This window comes from Solanum dulcamara, chromosome 4 (genome assembly GCF_947179165.1).
Source record: "Solanum dulcamara chromosome 4, daSolDulc1.2, whole genome shotgun sequence".
Classification (NCBI taxonomy): domain Eukaryota; kingdom Viridiplantae; phylum Streptophyta; class Magnoliopsida; order Solanales; family Solanaceae; genus Solanum; species Solanum dulcamara.
Window position 1 is genome coordinate 4,890,757 of NC_077240.1, and position 20,333 is coordinate 4,911,089.

A 20,333-nucleotide genomic window follows, 5' to 3' on the forward strand; every position below is an offset into this window, starting at 1 on the left:
ATCGCGACCAGACAATGTAAAATTATATCGATGTACTTAAATTAAATTATAAATATAAAATGTAAATACTAAAATATGAACTGTTCCGGGAGGGAGTGATCGATAGCCATATTTGAGGAATTTAAGTTATATACATTGATAGTATGAACTGTGAAGACATTTTTACACTATCAATGAATTTTAGCTTGCAATAACAGGTTAGTTACCAATTTTATCGGACAAATTACCTATTAATATTTATTAAGAAATTAATTTATAAATACATTATACATAATAAGTGATGTGATTGTGTAACGGTTTTTAAAATCATCGTACGTAGATTAAACTTAGCAATAGCTAAAGAAGAGAAAATATATGAAAATAATCCTAATATACGATTGTCTGTTAAAATCAAGTTAAAGTTTGAATAAAGATGTATTCCACCTAAAGTTGTCATCTATAATTTTTAATTAAAATTAGCACAAAATCATTAAGAAAATTTTAAAAATACTTGAAATAACCTCATCTTCACACATTTATATTTTATAATATCATCTCATTTTGCTAACAATATATTACTTTGCATATTAATTTGTTCCTCTTAATGATGGTGAATATACACTGTATACTAGAAACATCCATCTTAAGAAATATGTCAGATTTTTCTTAATTTAATTTAATTCTCATGTAACTTTATTATTTGTAACTGTATGATCCAATACACCAATTTATTTCAAGAAAATTCCCATATTCCGACACATATTTTCTTATCTTCTAATCTATATATGTTATTTAACTTTTATGATTCATAACTCATCAATATCTTAAACTTATTACCACCTGATTTTCAAGCTAAGACACTATTAATTATTATCCAACTATTATCATATTTGGCTTCTCCTTAATTAGGTTACAACTCAAAAGTAAAATGCAAAACATGATGTGTCTTTAATTTAGGTTACAACTCAAAAATAAAAATTAGTATCTAATATTGGAATATATTTCTCCTTTCTCACTCACCATCATTTTTTTTAAAATAATTGTTCTCTCTTAATAAAAAAACAATCAATAGATATAGAAGGGTTGGCAATTGTAACAAATTAACAATTAACTGATTACTCTATTTATTAAGGGATTTATCAGTAAGAAAAAGAAAATGTTGACTTTTACAAGCAATAAAAATAATAATGTGTCTTACTGTTTTTATAATGCCAACTAAGGTGCATTGAGTAATCACGTTATTTATCCATTAATAGGATAAGATTTTCTAACTCCCAAATCAACAAATTACATAGAAATAATAGTAAAAGCAAACATCAAGTTTGAGAGTGTATAAGTACCTTTAAATAGTCCATCTTTTTCACTCTCATTGTGAACTCAAAACCACAAGAATATATTATCTCTAAAAAAAATTCTTATAATTTGATCAGCCATGGCAAAGAAACCTAGCATGGGTCGTCAAAAGATCAAAATTGCCAAGATAGAGGTCAAGAATCACCTCCAAGTTACCTTCTCAAAACGTCGTTCTGGTCTTTTCAAGAAAGCTAGTGAATTGTGCACACTTTGTGGTGTTGAAATAGCCATCATAGTTTTTTCTCCAGCGAGAAAAGTTTTTTCTTTTGGCCACCCTAATGTTGAGTCCATTATCGATAGGTTCCTCTTGAGAAATAATTCTAATGCTAATCTAATAACAAATAATTCATTTCATCTTGTTGAGGCTCATCGAAATGCTAGTGTTCGTGGGCTAAATTTGCAACTTACTCAAATTCTTGGTGAGGTTGAAATTGAGAAGAAAAGAGGAGATTCACTTGATCAAATGAGAAAAACTAGTCAAAGCCAATATTGGTGGGAAGCTCCTATTAATCAACTTGATTTGCAAGAACTTGAACAATTAAAAGATTCAATGGAGGCTTTGAAAAAAAATGTGACTACTCAGGCAAACAAGTTTATGGTTAATGACACTGTTAATCCATCTTCTTTTTTTGGTGTTGATGGTAATGGAATTTTTGACAACTATGATATCAAGCCACCTAGAAACATGGCTGCTTCAAATAATCTTCATAACCATAGCCTTGGATTTGATTCAGGTGCATTTTTTTAGTTTTGATATCGTTGATATTTGTTTTGAAGTCCGATTAATTCGGAGCTCGACTTGAGGTAAAATGCTCCTTATGGTCCTATTTCTTTTGATTAATTAAAGACAACGAGTACCTCACTAGCTGGCTGGCCTTTGCCGTGAGTTTTTCAACTTCTCAATTTGTGTATTTGTTGCCTATAAAAGCAACAACAGATGATTACCCTTATGAATCAATATAAGACTTTTTATAATTAACTGTTACTAATTTTTGCAATTCTTTCATCTACTATATATTAGTATAATGGTATTAAATCCGGAATATTCATCAAGAACTAATTAATTATAAATTAAACGACTTGTTTTGATGGGAAAATGCAGACATATTTTTCCGTAGAAAACAAAATAATAGAACAAACTCTTGTTATTGCGAAAATAAACTTAAGTTATAAAGCAAACTAAAATAATTTAAGGACATTTTTAATGATTTTTTATTTGTTTTGCATATACCACATGCCAGAAAGAAAAGAAAAAAATTCTAATTAGTAGTTAGCTAACTTATGCTTTTTATTAGTAATAATTGCTTCAGAATTGTCCATCTCCTGATTGATTGAAATCAAAAGGAACAATGGAAGAACAATACTCAATTGCTTCATTCAAATATTGATCCTCAACCCCAAATCTTGCTATTTTCATCGTTGAATTCGAAGAAGAAGACCCATTTATCAAACTCAATTCATCCGCTCTCATTGTTACTTTCTTCTTCAATTCTTCCAATGCACTCATAAATTCTTCAAGTTCTTCAATCCCCATATCATCAATTGGTTCATTCCACCAAAATCCCCCATTATTATTGTTCATCATCTTCGATTCTTCAACATTCTCCTTCTTCTTCTTCTCCGCTTCCAGATCTCTACAAATCTGAGAATAATACTGGTTGTTCTGTTGCAAGTTGAATTCATCGGCGGTGGCGGCGGATGATGATGATGACGGCGATGATTTTCCGGTGAGGTAACGGTCGATAACGGCTTGGGGGCTGGGATGACCAAAGGTGAAAAGACGCTGTCGTTTTAAAGACTGAACAAGTATAACAATTTCCGCACCGCTTAAGATGCAAAGTTCACTGGCCTTTTTGAATAGTCCTAAACGACGTTTAGAGAAAGTAACATGTCTACTGTTTTGATTGTCTATTGGCTTGATTGCAATTTTTCTCCGTCCTTGAGTTTTCTTAACGGCGTTAGTAGCCATGGTGGTGGTAGAAGAGAAGATCGATTTAATTTTTATTGCTTTGTAAACTGGGGATTGTTAATGTAAAATTTATAGAGTTTACTTGATTTGTAAATCAAAGATCTCTTACCATCGGAAAAATATTTATTTACCAATTTTAGTTGTAGTTGTAAGGTTATAAATTCGGAAAGTATTACTATTATAATGCTCTTCTTAAATAGGAAAGAAAGAGTTTATGGTAACTTCCTATAATTTTGGAGTAATTGGAAAGCTAGAATCTTGAATTGGAAAAAGAACAAAAAGATGCAGTGCCGATTGGCCATATTTCATTATGAATTCAAAAAAATAGATAGATTTTATTTTGAAAGTGAAAAATAATATTTGAAAATTGAAATTATGTTTGGTCATTAATATAAATTAAAGTCGTTTTTGATTTTTTGTGACTAATTTGGAGTGAAAAAGTGAAAATACTTTTTTTTTTTTTAAAAAAAAATTTTAAAATTTAACTTTAAATTGAATTTTGTGATTTTATAACCAAATACGTATTCAGACTTTGAAGTTCAACTTGAGAAAAACGTAAAGAATTCATTGCCTTTAGTTAGAGCCTCGCCACCTGATTTCTTTTTAAAATTTTATTAGACAAAAAAAGTACTAGTACTTAATAAATTACGAAAAACACAAGGTAATAGGGATATTCTAAAGTTTTACAAATACCCACTTTAGTTGAGAGCTCCTAAAACTAAGAAGTCACATTTAGAAATTATATTAAAAGAAAAAGTATAGTATGTTACTATTACTATTATATATAAGAGTCTAGGATAAGCAGCTCTGGGTCGACATGCTTGCTTGTCGACTAAGGGATAATTTTGGTGTTATTTATATGATGTTATTTATATTGAGTCATGTATTATTGAGATTATAATTCATGCACTATTTGTTTAGATAAAAAAATGAGTGAATTAATTTAAACTATGAAAATGAACAAAAAAGTCCTTAAATTATGATAATAGAATAAAAGGTCAGTTAATAGTTTGATCTAAATGCCCTTATTGTTAATAATTCGGTCCAAAAATACTCATATTATTATTTAATGGATCAAAAATATTCTTTTTCTTTAAATAAATATATTATTTCTTTTCTTTTTAAACACATTTTTATGATTATTTTTTAATTAAAAATTATTATCCTACTTCAATTTGAAAAAAATAAAAAATAAAAATGTTTTCTATTTTACTAGATTTTTTTGTTTATCTAAATGAAAATCAAATTTCTCTCCAAAAAAAAGAAGAAGAAGAGAGAGAGAGAGACCTGCGTAATCCATTGGAAAAGTTTAGTTGACATAACTAGCTCATATGAGGTAAAATATGCAATTCATATGAATATAAAATACTTTTTTCAACTAACTTGCAATGTTTGGTGCGAAAAAAAAAGAAGCATCACTCTATATAGTCTATACATGTATAAAATCAACTAACATGTATTGTTTACTTTACCATCTATATGTTACAAATTTCGTCATTATTAATTTCTATATAATTACATCTACATAACCTGTCTCTAAACCAAAGTACTCCTATTTTAGTAGCTTACAGAAGTACAATAAGACTTGTTTAGCAAATTCAAAATATCAAAACAAGACAAGCAAAATAAATCCTGGTTTGGCTGTTGCAGGTTGGCAAGGGTCCCAATTTTATTTTGCCACTTGCCAAACAGCAATAATGGTCGTAATTGAGGTACCCTACTGCAAAATTTTCTGCACAGCTGAGCCATTGATTTTAGCCAACTAAGTTTTCCAGAATCTTTTTCTTTTTTTTCTGCAATATTTCATACCATAGAAATGTTGTAAATTCATGTTTTAAATGATTGCTTATCTCTTATTCCCATTTGAAGTATATGTTGTCAAATCTGCCAACCTATCATTATATATTTATTAAACACTTAATTAATAGTGCCAAACTAGTTAATATATGACAAAAGTAGGAACATATCTCTTTAAACAAAATTGAAAGTAAGTGTTTTCGGTATACTATTGACCGAGATTTTAATTTATATTTTCGATGATCTATAATCAAAACAACCTCTATATTCCCTCAAGGAAAGGAGTAAATTTTACGGACTCCTCATGCTCCTCATATTTCATATGTGAAACTATACTTAATATATAAATGAAGGATTTTTATTACTCATTCCTACCCATATAATCTCTTTTTTAAGGTTTACCATATTAATTAACTTTTTAAAATATATTTTTCAATTAATTTCTTTAAAATCCTAAACTCTCCTCTTCTAAGCCGAAGATATCAATGTCATGGCTGAGACGAGATCATGGCTAAGCAGGTGAAGAAGATGTCGGATGTGCGGTGGAGAATAAATTAATTTAAGATGGTGATAATTTTTAACTTTTAATCTTAATTTTTAATCTAATATTAATTTTTTTAGCTTTGCCACAATGAATGTTTTTCCACGTGGTAGAATTTTTAAACAAAAGAGAGTGCAGTGCACACACCATTAGAAATTGGTCAAAATGTGTTTTGCTAATCATATTGAGTAATAATTCAGATAGAAAACTTACTCTCAATAGTTCACGCATGAAACTCAAAAATTGATAATTTAGGTGTATATTTTACCTTTGAATCTAGTATTTTCGATGATAAACAAATGCCAGCTCACATCAATAATCAATAACAATTGCTATTGTTCATCCGGGGAAGATATTAAGCTTCGAAAAATATTATGTGATCAATACACAAATATATAACTCTTTAATTTGAATTTTAATTGCATGCGTTCATATTTATTATATTGTAGAAATTGAATTTCTAACGTATATGGAAGAGTGTGATTCGTTCAAAAAATTCCTATCCAAATGTATGTTTTAAACTAGACTATGGTAGACCGCACAATCTAAGAATTAACTCAAATCATACAAAGTGACGAAAACTTGGTATTATTAAAAGAGTAATCATCGCCCAATTTTAGAGAAATTGAAGGATTTTTCTTTTTAATACTTCCTTTTTTCCATATTATTTGTCGTTTAAAGCCTTTGTTGTAAATGTATTTATTTAACCATCATTTAACTTTCTCTCAAACATCTTATTTAGCTGCCATTTGAACTGTTCTACGTGGATTTGAAAAGGTTATAGTAAATTATTTAATTTCTTATTTTTCTAACAAATCGTATATTTTTTTATTATTTAGAAAAGTTGATTATTCATAAGGTACCTGGAGTAAGTTGGATATACAATCTACGAAGGAGACCAGTAATGGAGGTTATATATAGTTTGGAATGAGAAAAAAATAGATGGTGAATAGGTTAAGATTTCCTAAATTATGATGGTTCTATGAGTTTCATATCTAAATTATTGAGTATTTTTGTTACCCACTTAGACTAATTAAATTTAAAACCCCTCAAATTGACTATGTGGCAAAATATATGAAGTAGCTTGTTGAGAGACACGTGGGAGATGAAAAGGTCTATAAATCAGTACAGTACCTGGCACAATGAGTTCATAGTAGTTCGGTGAATATCCGATAATTTAAATATGAAACTCATAAAATAATAATAATTTAAAATTTAATTCAATCAATATTTTTTCATGTGTGTACTGCCACTTGTAATTCTTTGGTAAAATGTCTTGTTCCTGTAGTATGCCATATTCTTCTAATGATATTTTAGTATGAGGTCATAATAGTTTACGTTAATTTGTAAAAGTTTAAATATGAAATATGAGATTCTTAACCTAAAAAGGAATTAGGAAATGACATAAAGAAGCGACTAGATGAAATGGGTGATGGGACCATATTGGAGCTAGGTACCAAGTTGGTGAAGACTGGACCAACCCAATCCATTATTTTTCCTACAGAAAACTCTCCCCAACAGCTGTTCTCCAGTTGTAATCCAATTACCCAATCCCAACTAGTCATCTTTAGTCCTAATAAATCCAAAATGTATTCATCACAAGTCTTTTTGCATTATCAATCCCTAGTATTTAGCACCATTGCCTTATGTTGCATGCTATGTTTTATTCTTTTACGATTTCATCCTCTTCTTTTCGAATCTCTTGTAAAATTATTACACAACAATCTTACAAGGAAAAATAGGAGGAGAATATCGCCAATAAAGCTAGTTTCAGTGCAATTTAAACGTTAATGTTCCTTTTATGAGATGAAAATGCATGTAAAGGGGTAAAAGGTAGAAGAAAAAGGTATAACTATGATAAGTTAAAAAGAATTTTGCTTTATAGGATAATATCTTTGTTTCATCTAATTGATTAAGTATTCAATTATGTATAGAAAGATAAGGTATTACTCCCTTTGTTTTAATTTATACATTTTAGTTTGGCTCGATACAAATTTTAAAAAATAAAAGAGATTTTTAAATCTTATAATCTTAGACAAAAGATATGTGTGATAAATCTTGTGGCTTAAATATGCCATATAGGATATTTATGTAAAGAATATTTAAATATTAAAAAAATGACATTTTTTAACTGACATAAAAAAATAATAAGACAATAACAACATATCAGTGTAATCACATAAATGAAGTCTAGGAAAAGGTGATATATATGCACCATTGCTCCTACCTTGTGAGGATATAGAGAAATTGATTGTTTTCGACATACCAAAAATAGGTTCAAGAAGATAATACAATAGTAAAGGTTCCGTGTTAAAAATAAAGAATAAGAAAAACAATAGCAACGACAAATAATATAATAATTGAATAAAAAAAAACAACGATTGATAACAATACAGATAAGAAAAATTAAACGACTCTCGACTACTTATTAACTTTCTATCCTAATCGTCAATCTCTATATTTTTTTTTTTAAGATCATATCATCGACAAGCTATTGGTATGTCATGTAAGATATGGTAAGAAATTAGAGATTAGGGTGTAATATAACTAAAGAAAAATTAATACAGGGGTATAAAATGCAAAAAATGCCATAGCCCACACGGGCATAACCCAATAGAAATGTAGTAAAAGAAATGGAACAGTTTGTGAAAAAGACAAGTTTAAGAGGCTTTAGGGATCGCCCACTAAATGTTTGATTAATTGCCAGAGAGAGAACAGAGATGCTCCTTGCTGGCGCACCTTGTATGCATACGTGCCCACAGCTCATCCCGCACGCACGCCTATGCACCTTTCTTTAATATATATGCTTACCGTCAATCTCACATTCTTCCCTAAAATTCCTCAATCTTGTATTTCTTCTTCAGCTGCATAGCGAAAAACAAGAAACGAAAGGACTAATGGATCCATGTCCTTTCGTCCGTATTGTGATCGGAAGTTTAGCCTTGAAGTTCCATGCTGAATCGAAACTTCCACCCACTAATTCAACTTTTGATTGTAAAATCAAGCTTAGAGGTTTCTCGGCACAATCAACAAGCATCCCAGCGTTTATTCAAGAACGAGAAGCGATCTTGGACAATAGAATCCATGCTGCTTTTAACTTCAGTAAGTCAGAGCTTCTGAAATTCGTTGAGAAATCGAATGTTAGAGGAAAATCCAGTTGTTTAAAGATTGAGATATATGGGGGTAAGGTGGGTTTTGGGTATAGTAGTAAGAAGCTTTTGGGGAGTGTTTTGGTTCCGTTGGATTTGAAGAGTTTAGAGAATATTGGACATAGAGGATTTGTGATTCAGAATGGATGGGTTTCTGTTGGTGGGTCTACTGCTGAATTGAATTTAAACGTGAAAGCTGAACCTGACCCAAGATTTGTTTTTCAGTTTGATGGAGAACCTGAATGTAGTCCACAAGTTTTTCAAGTCAATGGCAACGTGAAGCAACCAGTTTTTACTTGCAAGTTCAGTTTCAGAAACGCCGGTGACCGGAATTTGAGATCCAGGTTCGTTTTTATCCTTTTTTTCACTCAATCGTTTTTTTTTTACTTTTTGATTCTTGAAAAGGGATATCTAATAGTATTGAATTTGCTATTTTTTTTACAGATCGTCATTATCGGAAACAAGCACATCAACAAGCTGTTTTAGTTCTTGCACATCTGATAGAGAGACATCTGTAAAAGAACGAAAAGGATGGTCAATTACAGTCCATGATCTTTCCGGTTCACCCGTTGCAGCTGCGTCAATGGTGACCCCATTTGTCCCATCACAAGGTTCGGATCGGGTCAGTAAATCCAACCCAGGATCCTGGCTCATCCTCCGACCCGGTGACAACACCTGGAAGCCATGGGGACGTCTCGAAGCGTGGCGACAACGCAACGGCGAACTCGGTTACCGCTTCGAGATCATCCCGGACGGAGCCACCGACGCCATCACACTAGTCAATTCCACAATCAGCACTAAAAAGGGTGGCAAAATTGGCATAGACATCATCAACGGAGCTACTCCATTGACTAGCCCCAATAGCAGCTTCGACCTGAGTTCGGGATCCGTCTCCGGGTCGGACTTCGGGTCGCAACCCGGATCCGGGTCATGGGGGCAGCTACTGTACAGGGGCTTCGTGATGTCGGCGACGGTGGGAGGAGAGGGGAAATGCAGCAAACCGGAGGTGGAAGTTGGGGTGCAGCATGTGAGCTGTGCGGAGGATGCTGCGGCGTTTGTGGCCTTGGCAGCTGCCATGGATCTCAGTATGGATGCTTGTCGGTCATTTTCTCAGAAACTTCGAAAAGAGTTGAGGCAGGACGACCAAGAATGATACGAATAAACGGGTCGGGTCGGATCGGGGTCACAGATTGGGTTGCTTCGGGTTTCAGTTTAATTTTTGCTAATTAACTAACTGACAGCAGTTTTTAGCTGGATTTTCTTTTTTCTATTTATTGCCTTTTTCGAGTGTACAGAGCTAAGACAGCTGTTTGTTTTGATTTTTTTTTTTTCAATCCTTCCTTTCGGAATGTATTTATTGATTGATTAATTAAATTGGAGTGAAATAATGATTTTGAACTTTTGAGTTACATCAATCTCTCAGTTTGTTACTTTTTACGAGGATTCGTGTAAAATTATAAAATATATTTATGACTAGATTAATATTTGTAGTACTCCATTTATTTATATTAAGTAAATTTGTGAGACAATTTATACATGTTAAAAAAATATAATTTAAATTATATTTTTTATTATTACTGTAAAATCATAAATATAACTTTATAAGTAATGTGATTTATTTTTTAAAAAATATAAAATTTTAATAAATAAAAGGATAAATATAAAAAAAAATTCAAACATCTATCTTGAATTTTGAACAATTCAATTATTTTAAACAATGAAAAATCTTTCAAAAATTCACTTAATATGAAGTAAAAGGAGTAAGTATTTTTAAAATATCATTAACACACTGTATTTTTAAAATATCATTAACACACTAAGAAAAGTACGTAAAGGATATACATTACAATTCTCATGTCTTAAAGAAGGAGAGATTTCTTTCGTTTAATCAATTTTGCCCGGATCCCATTTTTCTTCCAATGAAAGGTAAGTTCTTTTAAAATATCAGTGATAGTTTAGTTAATTTATGTCAATTTTAGAGACTGTTTTGAATTAACTTATTTTAGATGCTTTTAAATTAAAATATTTTTTATGCATTTTAACAAGATTTTAAACAAGTTAAAAGAGATGACCCCGAATTTGTAGAAGCTAAACCTTAACAAACACATAAAGGTAAGCATAATGTAGATTTTAACAAAGCAATTGAGTTTTGTTATGGAAGTGGAAACCCAAATTAAAGTTGGTTGATTTTTGTCGCTTTTTTAGTAAGAATCCAATGTATATGGTTTCTAGGCTGGCATCAGGTGATTTTGGATCTGGTAATACTTGTCTTATTAGAATAATAATGCAAAAAAAATCAATCAAATAAATAATAATAGTGCATGTCAATTAAATTAGTCAATTTTATTTGCATCGTTTAGCAGTTCACGTGTGTACCTACTTGGTAGGATAAAAAGACTTGGCTTGGCTGTAATATGTGGCAATTATCTGGTTTCTCATGTTTTTATTGTACTACAACAGCCTCTTTTCTGTGATTCTCTAACTTGCTTTTTTCTTTTTCTTTCTTAATCAATGAATAGGGGTGTGAAAAAATAGAATCGATCGATAAATCTAATTGAAAAAAATGTTATTGATTTATTGTTATTGGGTTATTGGTTAATAGTTATTTAATGATTTTACAAAAAAATATTATCGGGTTATCGATTCGATATTGGTTTTTTAATATTGGGTTATTGGTAAACCGATAACCCATTAAGCTATAATAATTTACTATTTTAATTTTTACTCATAAATAAATATCGTAGTCAAACAAAATGTATTAATATAATCACTATATCAGACTATCAGTACCCTACATAATTCACAGTTCACACTGTAGTTACCCTTTAGGTTTTAGTATTACTTTAGGTTCACATCGTCAAAATCTAAAGAACTAAGAACAATGGCGACTATGGTTTGCAATGACCACGCCAAGGGTTGTGAATTGTGATTATTCACAACAAGAATGTCTGATTTGTTTGTTTCGTTGTATGCCTGTATCGCGTTAAATTGTTGGAGAAGTCGTATATTTGTTTTGAAAGAATTTTCTTATTGGTTAAATCAAAAATCAAACCATTAAAACCCAAAAGATGATAAATCGAAAATCAATAACAAATATCTTATTGGTTTGATTATCAGTTTAGCGTATTTAAAACCGAAAACAGAGAAACTGAACCGATAATACTTAAAATCTAACCGAATCGACCACACCCTTACACATGAGGTAGCTATTTTAAGGATGCCTCTGATTAAGGATAAAAGTATTTCTCGTTCCGCCATAATCCTAATCGGGAAAGCGAAAATTTTTAATAAGAGAAATGGGAAAATAGAAAACTGGTACACTTAACTATCAAGAGGGGGACATGAAATGATAGTTATGGAATGAGTGTTATAGAGATGGTTATGCTCCATGAATAATCTTATATTAAAAGATGAATCACATGAAAAGAAAGAAAAGTTAAAGCTTTTCAAGCAAAAAAAATATAAGGCGGCATGAACTCGGAGGTTTCTGTATTTGGCTCTATTTGTCACCTAGACCCATCTACTTATAACTTTGCCAAATGAACACTTAAAGTTCTTAAAACACATTATTTAAAACCACTCTGATCATGTGTGTCTCTCAATCGCGCTGATGTGGATAACACATCAGATATAAATTGCCACATCTTTTTTTATTACAAATAAAATAATGTGTTTTAGTAACTTTAAGTGTTCACTCGGCAAAATCGTGAGTAGAAGGGTGTAGGTGACAAACAGAGCCAAATACAAAGTTTTTACGAGGTCATTCCGCCAAAGTATAATATAGTACTCCTAACAAATAGAAAAGAAGAAATATTGTAGTGGATTAATGTCCACCAGCAATTTTAATAGCACCAAAAGAGAAACCGTGTAGTCCCCCAAAACACAAAAATATCTTCTAGTCCCTATAGCTTAATGCACCAACCTATCTTCCTCTTAAGACAATAATATATATTAATTAATAATGTGCATCATAGCTGCTAGTGTCTATGTACCTGATATATTAGGGAAATTAAAATGTTGTTCCTTCCACTTTCCTTGTTCGTGTCATCATTTGTGCTGTTTCTGTACTCAATGTATATGAGCTGCAATTTTTACATCATTTTTGGTATCTCTATTATTGAAAATAATAAAGAAAAAATGGTCACAACTCATTACTGTCATTTTTGGTCCCCAAACCCACCATCTCCAATAAGAAAAAGAAAAAAGAAATAATCAACTAGTTCATCCTCTTAATTATTTTTTTGGGATAATAACACTTTTGATCCTTCGTATACAACTCAACATTAATAACTTAGTTAAACTATGTGTTTTTGGTCAATTGATGTGAAAAATGTGTTATATTTAAACTATACTTACAAGTATATTAGTAACAATTATGTAGTATTCCAATAGGACTATATGTGACACGACTAAAACTAAACAGTGGGTCCATTTTTAATTATTTTTTTGTTCGACCTCCTTACAGCGTGGCAAAAGGACCATATATTAAATTATTGAATTTGAGACTATTTCAAAAACCAATATTGTGATTTATGATGGGGGTAAAGAAATACAATCAAGACCTTTATATAATAACTATCGCGTATAATGTTCTTTATGAATAGACTCATCTTTTAATAGCATTTTACACAGCAACTAAAAGATATTCAGACAAACAACATTATTACAGAGAAGTTTGATTATACTGAGCACAGAAGATATTGTCTTACTCAATAAAGTTGAAATTTGAAAGAGACCCCTCAATAACCAGCCAGCCAGCCAGGTTTTATCCACATAGCAATCTGAACTTAGTGCTGGAATGAAATTTGGGGCATCCATTCCCATTTTGGAACAATTAGATATTACATGAGATCATATTGATGTTTTAATGCTAATACATTCTTCTTCTGTGGGAACCAAGTCCTTGGAATCTTGAACAATATCAGAAGAACCATGATCTATTTTAATTATACCTGTAATGTTTAGTAGATGCTACCTTAATCAATACCTTAGTAATTAAAACATCTCACACAATTCAAGCAACAAAGTCAAACATAGCAGATATGCTCCAATACACTGCACAACTTTTTGTAAAGAAAGCACAATCAATATCAGGATTAAAAAAACAGATTATAAGTGAAATGGAAGACACTCTGGTGCTAAAGAGGCTAGAAACGATTATACAAGTTGGAACCCTTCACTCTTGCCTATATTATGCCTGCAACATCAATATGGTCTACAGCTTATGAATTTCGCACATTTGTGAAACTGAAAAGTAAACGGAAGTGTGAAAAACTCATCACGAAAACTAAACACACTACTGATCTAATTGTACAGTTATCATTCCGCTGCAGCATCTTCCATGCTTCCTTCAGTTTGTATTTCAGGAAGAGTTTCCACATCTGTGCGGATATGTTTCTCTTCCAAGTGGGTGGCCGAATCAGAAGTATCAATCAGATCATCTTGAACTTCTCCCAAATTCTCAGCAATTGATGCATCCCCGCCTTCATCAGTAGTTCCGAGTTCTTCACTGCTCGTTTCTACCTTCTCAACCTCAGTTGCATTGTTATCTTTCAAAGGCAACTCCACATTATCTACTGCTTCAACAGTTGCATTCCCGTGGATGACTTTTTCTGCTAAGGAAGGCTCCGTATCACCAGACACATTCGAGGAATCGACTGGGATTGAGTCTAACTCGTCGTTTTTAGAATAAAATCTTAAATTAGAATCAATTTGATTATCATCCATCGTATCTGCAGAGTTGCTGTTTTGCTGTGAAGAACTAATTGACAGGTTGGAACCTCCAGACGTTGTATCCCCTACTGTAGCATTATATTCTTGGTTAACTGCCTGGGTTCCATTCTGTAGAAATAAGTCATGCGTCTGTGTATCCAGTTCTGTTGAGTGGTTTCTCGATTCAGAATTATCAGTCAATCCTTCTGTTCTTGTGGAATTTGAAACTGAAGTATCTGCAGCAGTGGATGAGATTGGGTCATCATGCTTCTCTTCACTGTTTGTTGTGTTTGGAGGACTGTCTTCTCCATCTGCTTTACCATCTTCCACATTCAAACCCACTGTTGTATTTTGGCTGGCATTGATCTGCATAATGTTATTAACACCAACTTCACTCTTGGCTTCAGCAACATGTTCTGCTTCTTGCTCTAACTTACCACTCTCATTTTCAGTTGTAGTTACAACTGTATCATGAGTCACTGCACTTGAAGCATCATCTGCTTTATAATGTTCTTCACGTGCCTCATGTGAACCATTTGAGTCCTCGTCGTGATCATGGTCCTCCAATGAATTCTCTTCCTCCACCTGACTATCATTCACTTCAGAATCTCTCTCTTCAGTTTCCTTCTCGTTATCTTCTCCCCGTTCCTTGTCTTCGTCAACAGCATCCTCTTCTTGATCACGCTCTACATCAGACTTCTCATGATCATGATCATCGACTTCATCTTCTCCATCTTCTCTGTGTTCATCATACTTCTCTTGATCATGATCATCGACCTCATCTTCTCGATCTTCTCTGTGTTCATCATTCTTCTCTTGATCATGATCATCAACCTCATCTTCTACATCTTCTCTGTGTTCATCATTCTTCTCTTTATTATTGTTTTCTTCTAGATCTTCTTCCTCAGGCTTATTCCCTTCTTCTTCTTCCACTATTTCATCTTCTGGTTCCTCTCTATGCTTCTCCTTAACCGCATCCAATTTCTCAATCCGGGGTAGGAGATCTTTCCTTCCGAGTTTCATATGTACATTGCTACTTTCAGTCTTAATTGAAGACTTGGCATCATCTTCATCAAATTCTTTCTTTTTATCATGGGAGTGCTTGACCTGGTAAATCAGCCAAAAGCAAACAGCAAGCAACAGACAGATTTGTAAAACATTCTTAACCTTGACACCTTTGGATCTATGGTTCCTACTAGGTGACTGCTTGTACATGGTGAGTTTTACTACCTGTTCTGCAAAGAGTTATTGAATCTGTCAACAACCAGACTAACATATCAGTCCAATCACTACTCAACAACTTCAAAGCATTTTAATTATCAATCAACTTCAATAAATATCTAGTCTGATAGTCATAACCGGTCAAATATATTCAGTGCATAATATGGCACATCAATCTTATAAAATGCATTTGGCAGGTTTAAACTAGCGCATGAGTTGGAGGAACTAGTACTGTTGGGGTCTACCAGTGAATAAAGTTTTAGATTTGCTAATTGAGCACCTAAGGGTGTGGCCTAGTGGTCAATGATGTGGCTGCAAACCTTGTAACTAGCGTTCAAATCCCAATAAAGACAAAACCAACCAAATTATTTCTTCTCATATGCCAAAGCCATGGTGATTTAGTGTTACGCGGAACCTGTGCTAGTGAGAGATAGCATATACCCTATGAAATAGTTGAGGAGCCAGCTTGATAGCATATAGCCCATGAAATAGTTGAGGTGTACGAAAGCTGGTTCGAACACCGTTATTAATAAAATAAATCTCTTAGATTTGATTAGAAAGTAAGCTGTTGCTGTCATAAGCACCGGACCATTTTCACATTTGAGATTCTGAAAAGTATCATCTGGAATTTATGATAGTGCATATATCTCTTGGCTACAGAGGTATCTCAAACGATTAGGAGAATCCCTAACAGGAGAGGGAGTCATTTGGACGTAATGAATACATTTTTCCTTAGGATGGGTCAATTGTTTAAATTCGATAAAAGGAAAAACTATAGGCCCTAGCAAGACCTATTTGTAGCTGACAACTAATCAGTTGACTCCGATTCCTCTCGAACTTGACTTTGGCAAAAGTTTACAAAAATGGCAATAATCTGAATCTCTCTATATTTTGGACATGATATGGTCAAAGTTTTTGAGGCCATAAAGTTCCCATAGTTGGACAGGTCGCCTAACTGAAAGCCCCTCCTCCCATATCAAAAGAGCCCCTACCTTACTTGTTCATTCTACTAGACCTCCTTATCATTTGTGCAAAAAGCCTAACCGGGTCAGCAAGATACTATGCTCATAACCGAGTTGTTCAAAGTAGATATACAAGGAAAAGCATGATCTAATTGAGCTTGCTTGGAATACTGTGAGGAGCCTACAGCTATTGAACAGTTTAATAACCCAAGGAGAAGAATAGGACTGCTCACAATATCATAAGACGATCACCATTATAATGTTCCCCACCACAACCGAGACATACCGTGTTAAGGAATTAAATATCATTTAGTTTTCAAGTAGTATATAGAAAATAGGCATCAGATTGCAATTTTTAAGAATTCAAAATACCTTTGCATTACCATTGCCATGTGCCTCACATATGGCACCAGATAGGCTGACAATCATTGATCTATTTTTTTCTGAAGTCAACTGTCAGCTAGGTATTAGAACACATGGTAAGTTATAGGCAGGCTAAAATTTTCTAAACAAGAATACTAGCTGTACCTAGGGATGTAATCTTGATATCCTACCACACCCTACTTAACAAGCAGGGAAGTGAAAAACAAATCAGGGGCAGAGAGAAGGATGGGGTTACAATTTTGAGTTAGAAATTTCTCCACGCGAGGCCTTATTACTATTACTGAGATGATTTGTCTTTGTAGTAGTAATAGTTCAGTCAATCAATTTGAAAGGAAATAATACTCGGCGCACGTGAACTTGCACACAAACTGACTCGGAAACCACTGTTATCATATATATACATATAAATATGTGTGTGTGCCTCAGCTGCATTGTGAAATCCACCAGTACTATAATCTCAAAATCCAACTAAGCCACTAGTCCCGGTTTAATAAGAAAAGACAGTTAAATTAGATAAATAGGAAATAACGTAGTTACTCATAATTTTAACAACGCCAATAACAGAATTGTAAAGTTTTCCTAAATAAAAATAAAGAGGAAAAGGAAAACTGAGAGCGCAATTAAAGCCCTTGATCGCATTCCATTCATAAACATGAAGTGCTTCAGTTTCATGAAAAAAGAGTGCAATTTTTTTTCCAACTGCTTCTAAAGACATTGTCTTAATTAGCACAAAAAGTTCATAGTTTTCAATCTCCATTTACAATACTAAAACAACTTAACTGAAAAAGATCAACACCATTCATAAAAGAAAAAGTGCCAAGAGATCACTTTCACGGTGTAATTCCGATTTACACAATCAGGTCACTTATTAGGTAATCACAGCTAAATCCTTCATAAGCATAAATCGGTAATATGGTAAAATTGGTAACTAAACTGTTATCGCAAGTTAAAATTACCTAAAAATTTTAAAAAATCTTTACACTATCAGTGCATATAACTTAAATTCTTTGCTAATCCTTATACAACTGACTCGACCCAAATGCAAATATGGTACAACTACTCCATAGTCACAGATTACAGAAATGCCTTTCTTCTATTCCCTAAAATAATACTCCAAACTATGGAAAATAAGAAATTAACAAATAATATGGAATGTTGATTAATACATGGGAACCCTAACAACAAAAGACCAACCTCCATAAATGCAATGACAGAGTAAGACAACTAATTCTAACTTACTTAAGAGTTCCCAAAACTTAATAAACTTTACACCAAGACAAGTTCAACCCAAGAAAACTCACACCCAAAATGACTTATTCATTAAATTACACAAACCCATTTGCAGAAGCAGTCAATTTACCAGAAAAAAGATCATTCGACTATTATTCATCGCACTACCACAGAAAAAAGAGCAAAAAACACTAATTACACAAACTCAAACACTTAAACAAAACACACACACACACAATAAGGAAGAAATAAACTTCATTTTGAAGGGGCACAAAAGAATACCTGAAAGTACAGAAGCTTGTAGTTCCAAGAAATGGGAAAAAGGGAAAGTAATAGGTTAGTCAAAGAGTTTTCTTTTATATAGTCTATGATGAAATTGAATTGAAGGAGTCCTTCCACACCTATAATTTTTCTTCTGCTTCTCTTTCTTATTCGGATCTACAAAGAAAGACTCTACTCTCTATTGTTGGAAAGATTTTGGACGGGCTCGGATACTATTACTATAAATGGACCGGGTCATATGCTTGCTTCTCTTCTCATATACTTAACATAATTTTCCCTGTTCACTCTAGTTTCAGCGCATCAATATCTTCGCTAACACCTTGTTCGGATCCTTTTATATTATATTGTATTATTATATCGTATCGTTTAAATTCATTACGATGATTGCATGATTACTTTAATATTTTATTCTTATTTTGTATTTATTTATTATTTAATAATTTAATTTTATCCTTTATCCTATTTTTTTATAGTAGTTTTACTTGTACCTTATCTTTTTTTTTTGGATATATCTTTTTCTTTTTTTGGTAAACAAGATAATATATTCATATTACATCATTACAAAGAAGTGGCATAGTGTTGCCTCCGCTAGTAGAGTTTGGGGCAGGGGTTATACCATATGTACTATGGTACTTATTACAATTATCTGACTTAGCAAATGACCTTTTTAGCCTAATAAAAAGAATTCCTTCTAATTTACTCAAAATAAACAATGGTGAAACAGTCAGGTGCATAAAATATTAGTAAAAGCTAATTCATCATGTTTAATATAATTTATGAGGTCTTTACAATCTACATTTATCTCCAAGGGGGTTAGTCCAAACTTAACTGCAAGCTTTAAACCCTGTAGTAAGGCCAACAATTCAGATTTTATAATGTTAGTTTCATATAGATTTCCCATGAAGCCCACTATCCATTGTCTTGTACTTCACCTTCTTATGAAAATTATCATTTCTAACTAGCCATATATTTGCAGATTCTTGTTGACAACAATGTCAAGATCTTTCTCTCAAAAAATCTAACCAATCTGATTCCTGATTATTTGAACCTGTTGGTTTTGTATATGATACCCATTTTTGTCCAATATTTTCTTACATTTCTTACATTTGTGTATTGTGACGTTATGTAATGATGAAGAACGATACATTCATTCCAAATATTGTATATATTAAAAGAATATAATACGATACAATACAATACAACACAACACAATATAAGACGATACATTATGAACAATAAGTAATGCCCATCCAAACAGAGTGTAAAATTAGATTTTAAATAAAAGAAATAACTTGGCATTTTTTAAATAAAAAAAAAACTTTCTACTAAATTTAAATCTTGATCTCTTCTGATTTTTACTCGTTTCCATATATGTTATGTATACCCCTACCCATGAGGCTAATGTGAAGTTAGGATTTTTAATATGAATTATCAGTTTATTTATATATATTTTTTAAAATTATAATAAAATTGAAATTTTGAATTCGTTTTCATAATGCATACCCTTGAGTGGTTTTCTTGTCATATAATATTATGTATTTATTTTTTATAAGAAAAAATAAATAATTCTTGGATAATGGATTATGAAGACAAACCAAATATAGAAGAGTGTTACATTATATTGATGGTCACATGCATGTGTTATGGGTCTTGATATTATGCTTGTAAATTTGGACCCACCCTAATTTGGATGTGAATTATTGTTATAGTTTACTTGGCAGTTGACACATTGTATATATGTTGATTTTTACAAT

The 20,333-nt window shown here is 32.2% G+C and overlaps 4 protein-coding genes across 9 annotated transcripts; 2 read left to right on the plus strand and 2 right to left on the minus strand.

Annotated features, from left to right (window-relative positions):
* Positions 1-1,411: 1,411 nt before the first annotated feature.
* Positions 1,412-2,080, plus strand: LOC129884538 (agamous-like MADS-box protein AGL62). Its single transcript, XM_055958829.1, has one exon. The coding sequence runs from the start codon at positions 1,412-1,414 to the stop codon at positions 2,078-2,080; it is 669 nt and encodes a 222-aa protein (XP_055814804.1).
* Positions 2,081-2,509: 429 nt separating this feature from the next.
* Positions 2,510-3,431, minus strand: LOC129884539 (agamous-like MADS-box protein AGL62). Its single transcript, XM_055958830.1, has one exon. It carries the CDS (start codon positions 3,299-3,301, stop codon positions 2,639-2,641), a length of 663 nt encoding a protein of 220 aa, XP_055814805.1. The 5' UTR covers positions 3,302-3,431; the 3' UTR covers positions 2,510-2,638.
* Positions 3,432-8,346: 4,915 nt separating this feature from the next.
* On the plus strand, positions 8,347-10,186 carry LOC129885665 (uncharacterized). Its single transcript, XM_055960026.1, has 2 exons — positions 8,347-9,132; positions 9,233-10,186. The coding sequence occupies exons 1-2, from the start codon at positions 8,537-8,539 to the stop codon at positions 9,939-9,941; spliced, it is 1,305 nt and encodes a 434-aa protein (XP_055816001.1). The 5' UTR covers positions 8,347-8,536; the 3' UTR covers positions 9,942-10,186.
* A 3,615-nt stretch (positions 10,187-13,801) lies between these two features.
* Positions 13,802-18,923, minus strand: LOC129885666 (uncharacterized). 6 transcript variants are annotated; one of them, XM_055960027.1, is made up of 3 exons: positions 18,580-18,923; positions 17,056-17,136; positions 13,802-15,730 (listed from the first exon to the last, which is right to left on the minus strand). In XM_055960027.1, the coding sequence occupies exons 2-3, from the start codon at positions 17,110-17,112 to the stop codon at positions 14,108-14,110; spliced, it is 1,680 nt and encodes a 559-aa protein (XP_055816002.1). In that variant the 5' UTR covers positions 17,113-17,136; positions 18,580-18,923; the 3' UTR covers positions 13,802-14,107. The 6 variants fall into 6 exon arrangements, with proteins under 6 accessions (XP_055816002.1, XP_055816007.1, XP_055816004.1 ...); XM_055960032.1 differs by lacking the exon at positions 17,056-17,136; XM_055960029.1 differs by lacking the exon at positions 17,056-17,136 and having other exon boundaries at positions 13,802-15,735.
* Positions 18,924-20,333: the final 1,410 nt, after the last annotated feature.

Excerpts from the sequence above, each read along its gene's own strand:
- LOC129884538 (XM_055958829.1), top strand. The coding sequence starts at position 1,412 with ATGGCAAAGAAACCTAGCATGGGTCGTCAAAAGATCAAAATTGCCAAG.
- LOC129884539 (XM_055958830.1), bottom strand. The coding sequence starts at position 3,301 with ATGGCTACTAACGCCGTTAAGAAAACTCAAGGACGGAGAAAAATTGCA.
- LOC129885665 (XM_055960026.1), top strand. The coding sequence starts at position 8,537 with ATGGATCCATGTCCTTTCGTCCGTATTGTGATCGGAAGTTTAGCCTTG. Across the intron at positions 9,133-9,232 it reads GACCGGAATTTGAGATCCAG|ATCGTCATTATCGGAAACAA; the intron begins GTTCGTTTTTAT and ends TTTTTTTTACAG.
- LOC129885666 (XM_055960027.1), bottom strand. The coding sequence starts at position 17,112 with ATGATTGTCAGCCTATCTGGTGCCATATGTGAGGCACATGGCAATGGT. Across the intron at positions 15,731-17,055 it reads ATGGCAATGGTAATGCAAAG|GTAGTAAAACTCACCATGTA; the intron begins GTATTTTGAATT and ends TTTGCAGAACAG.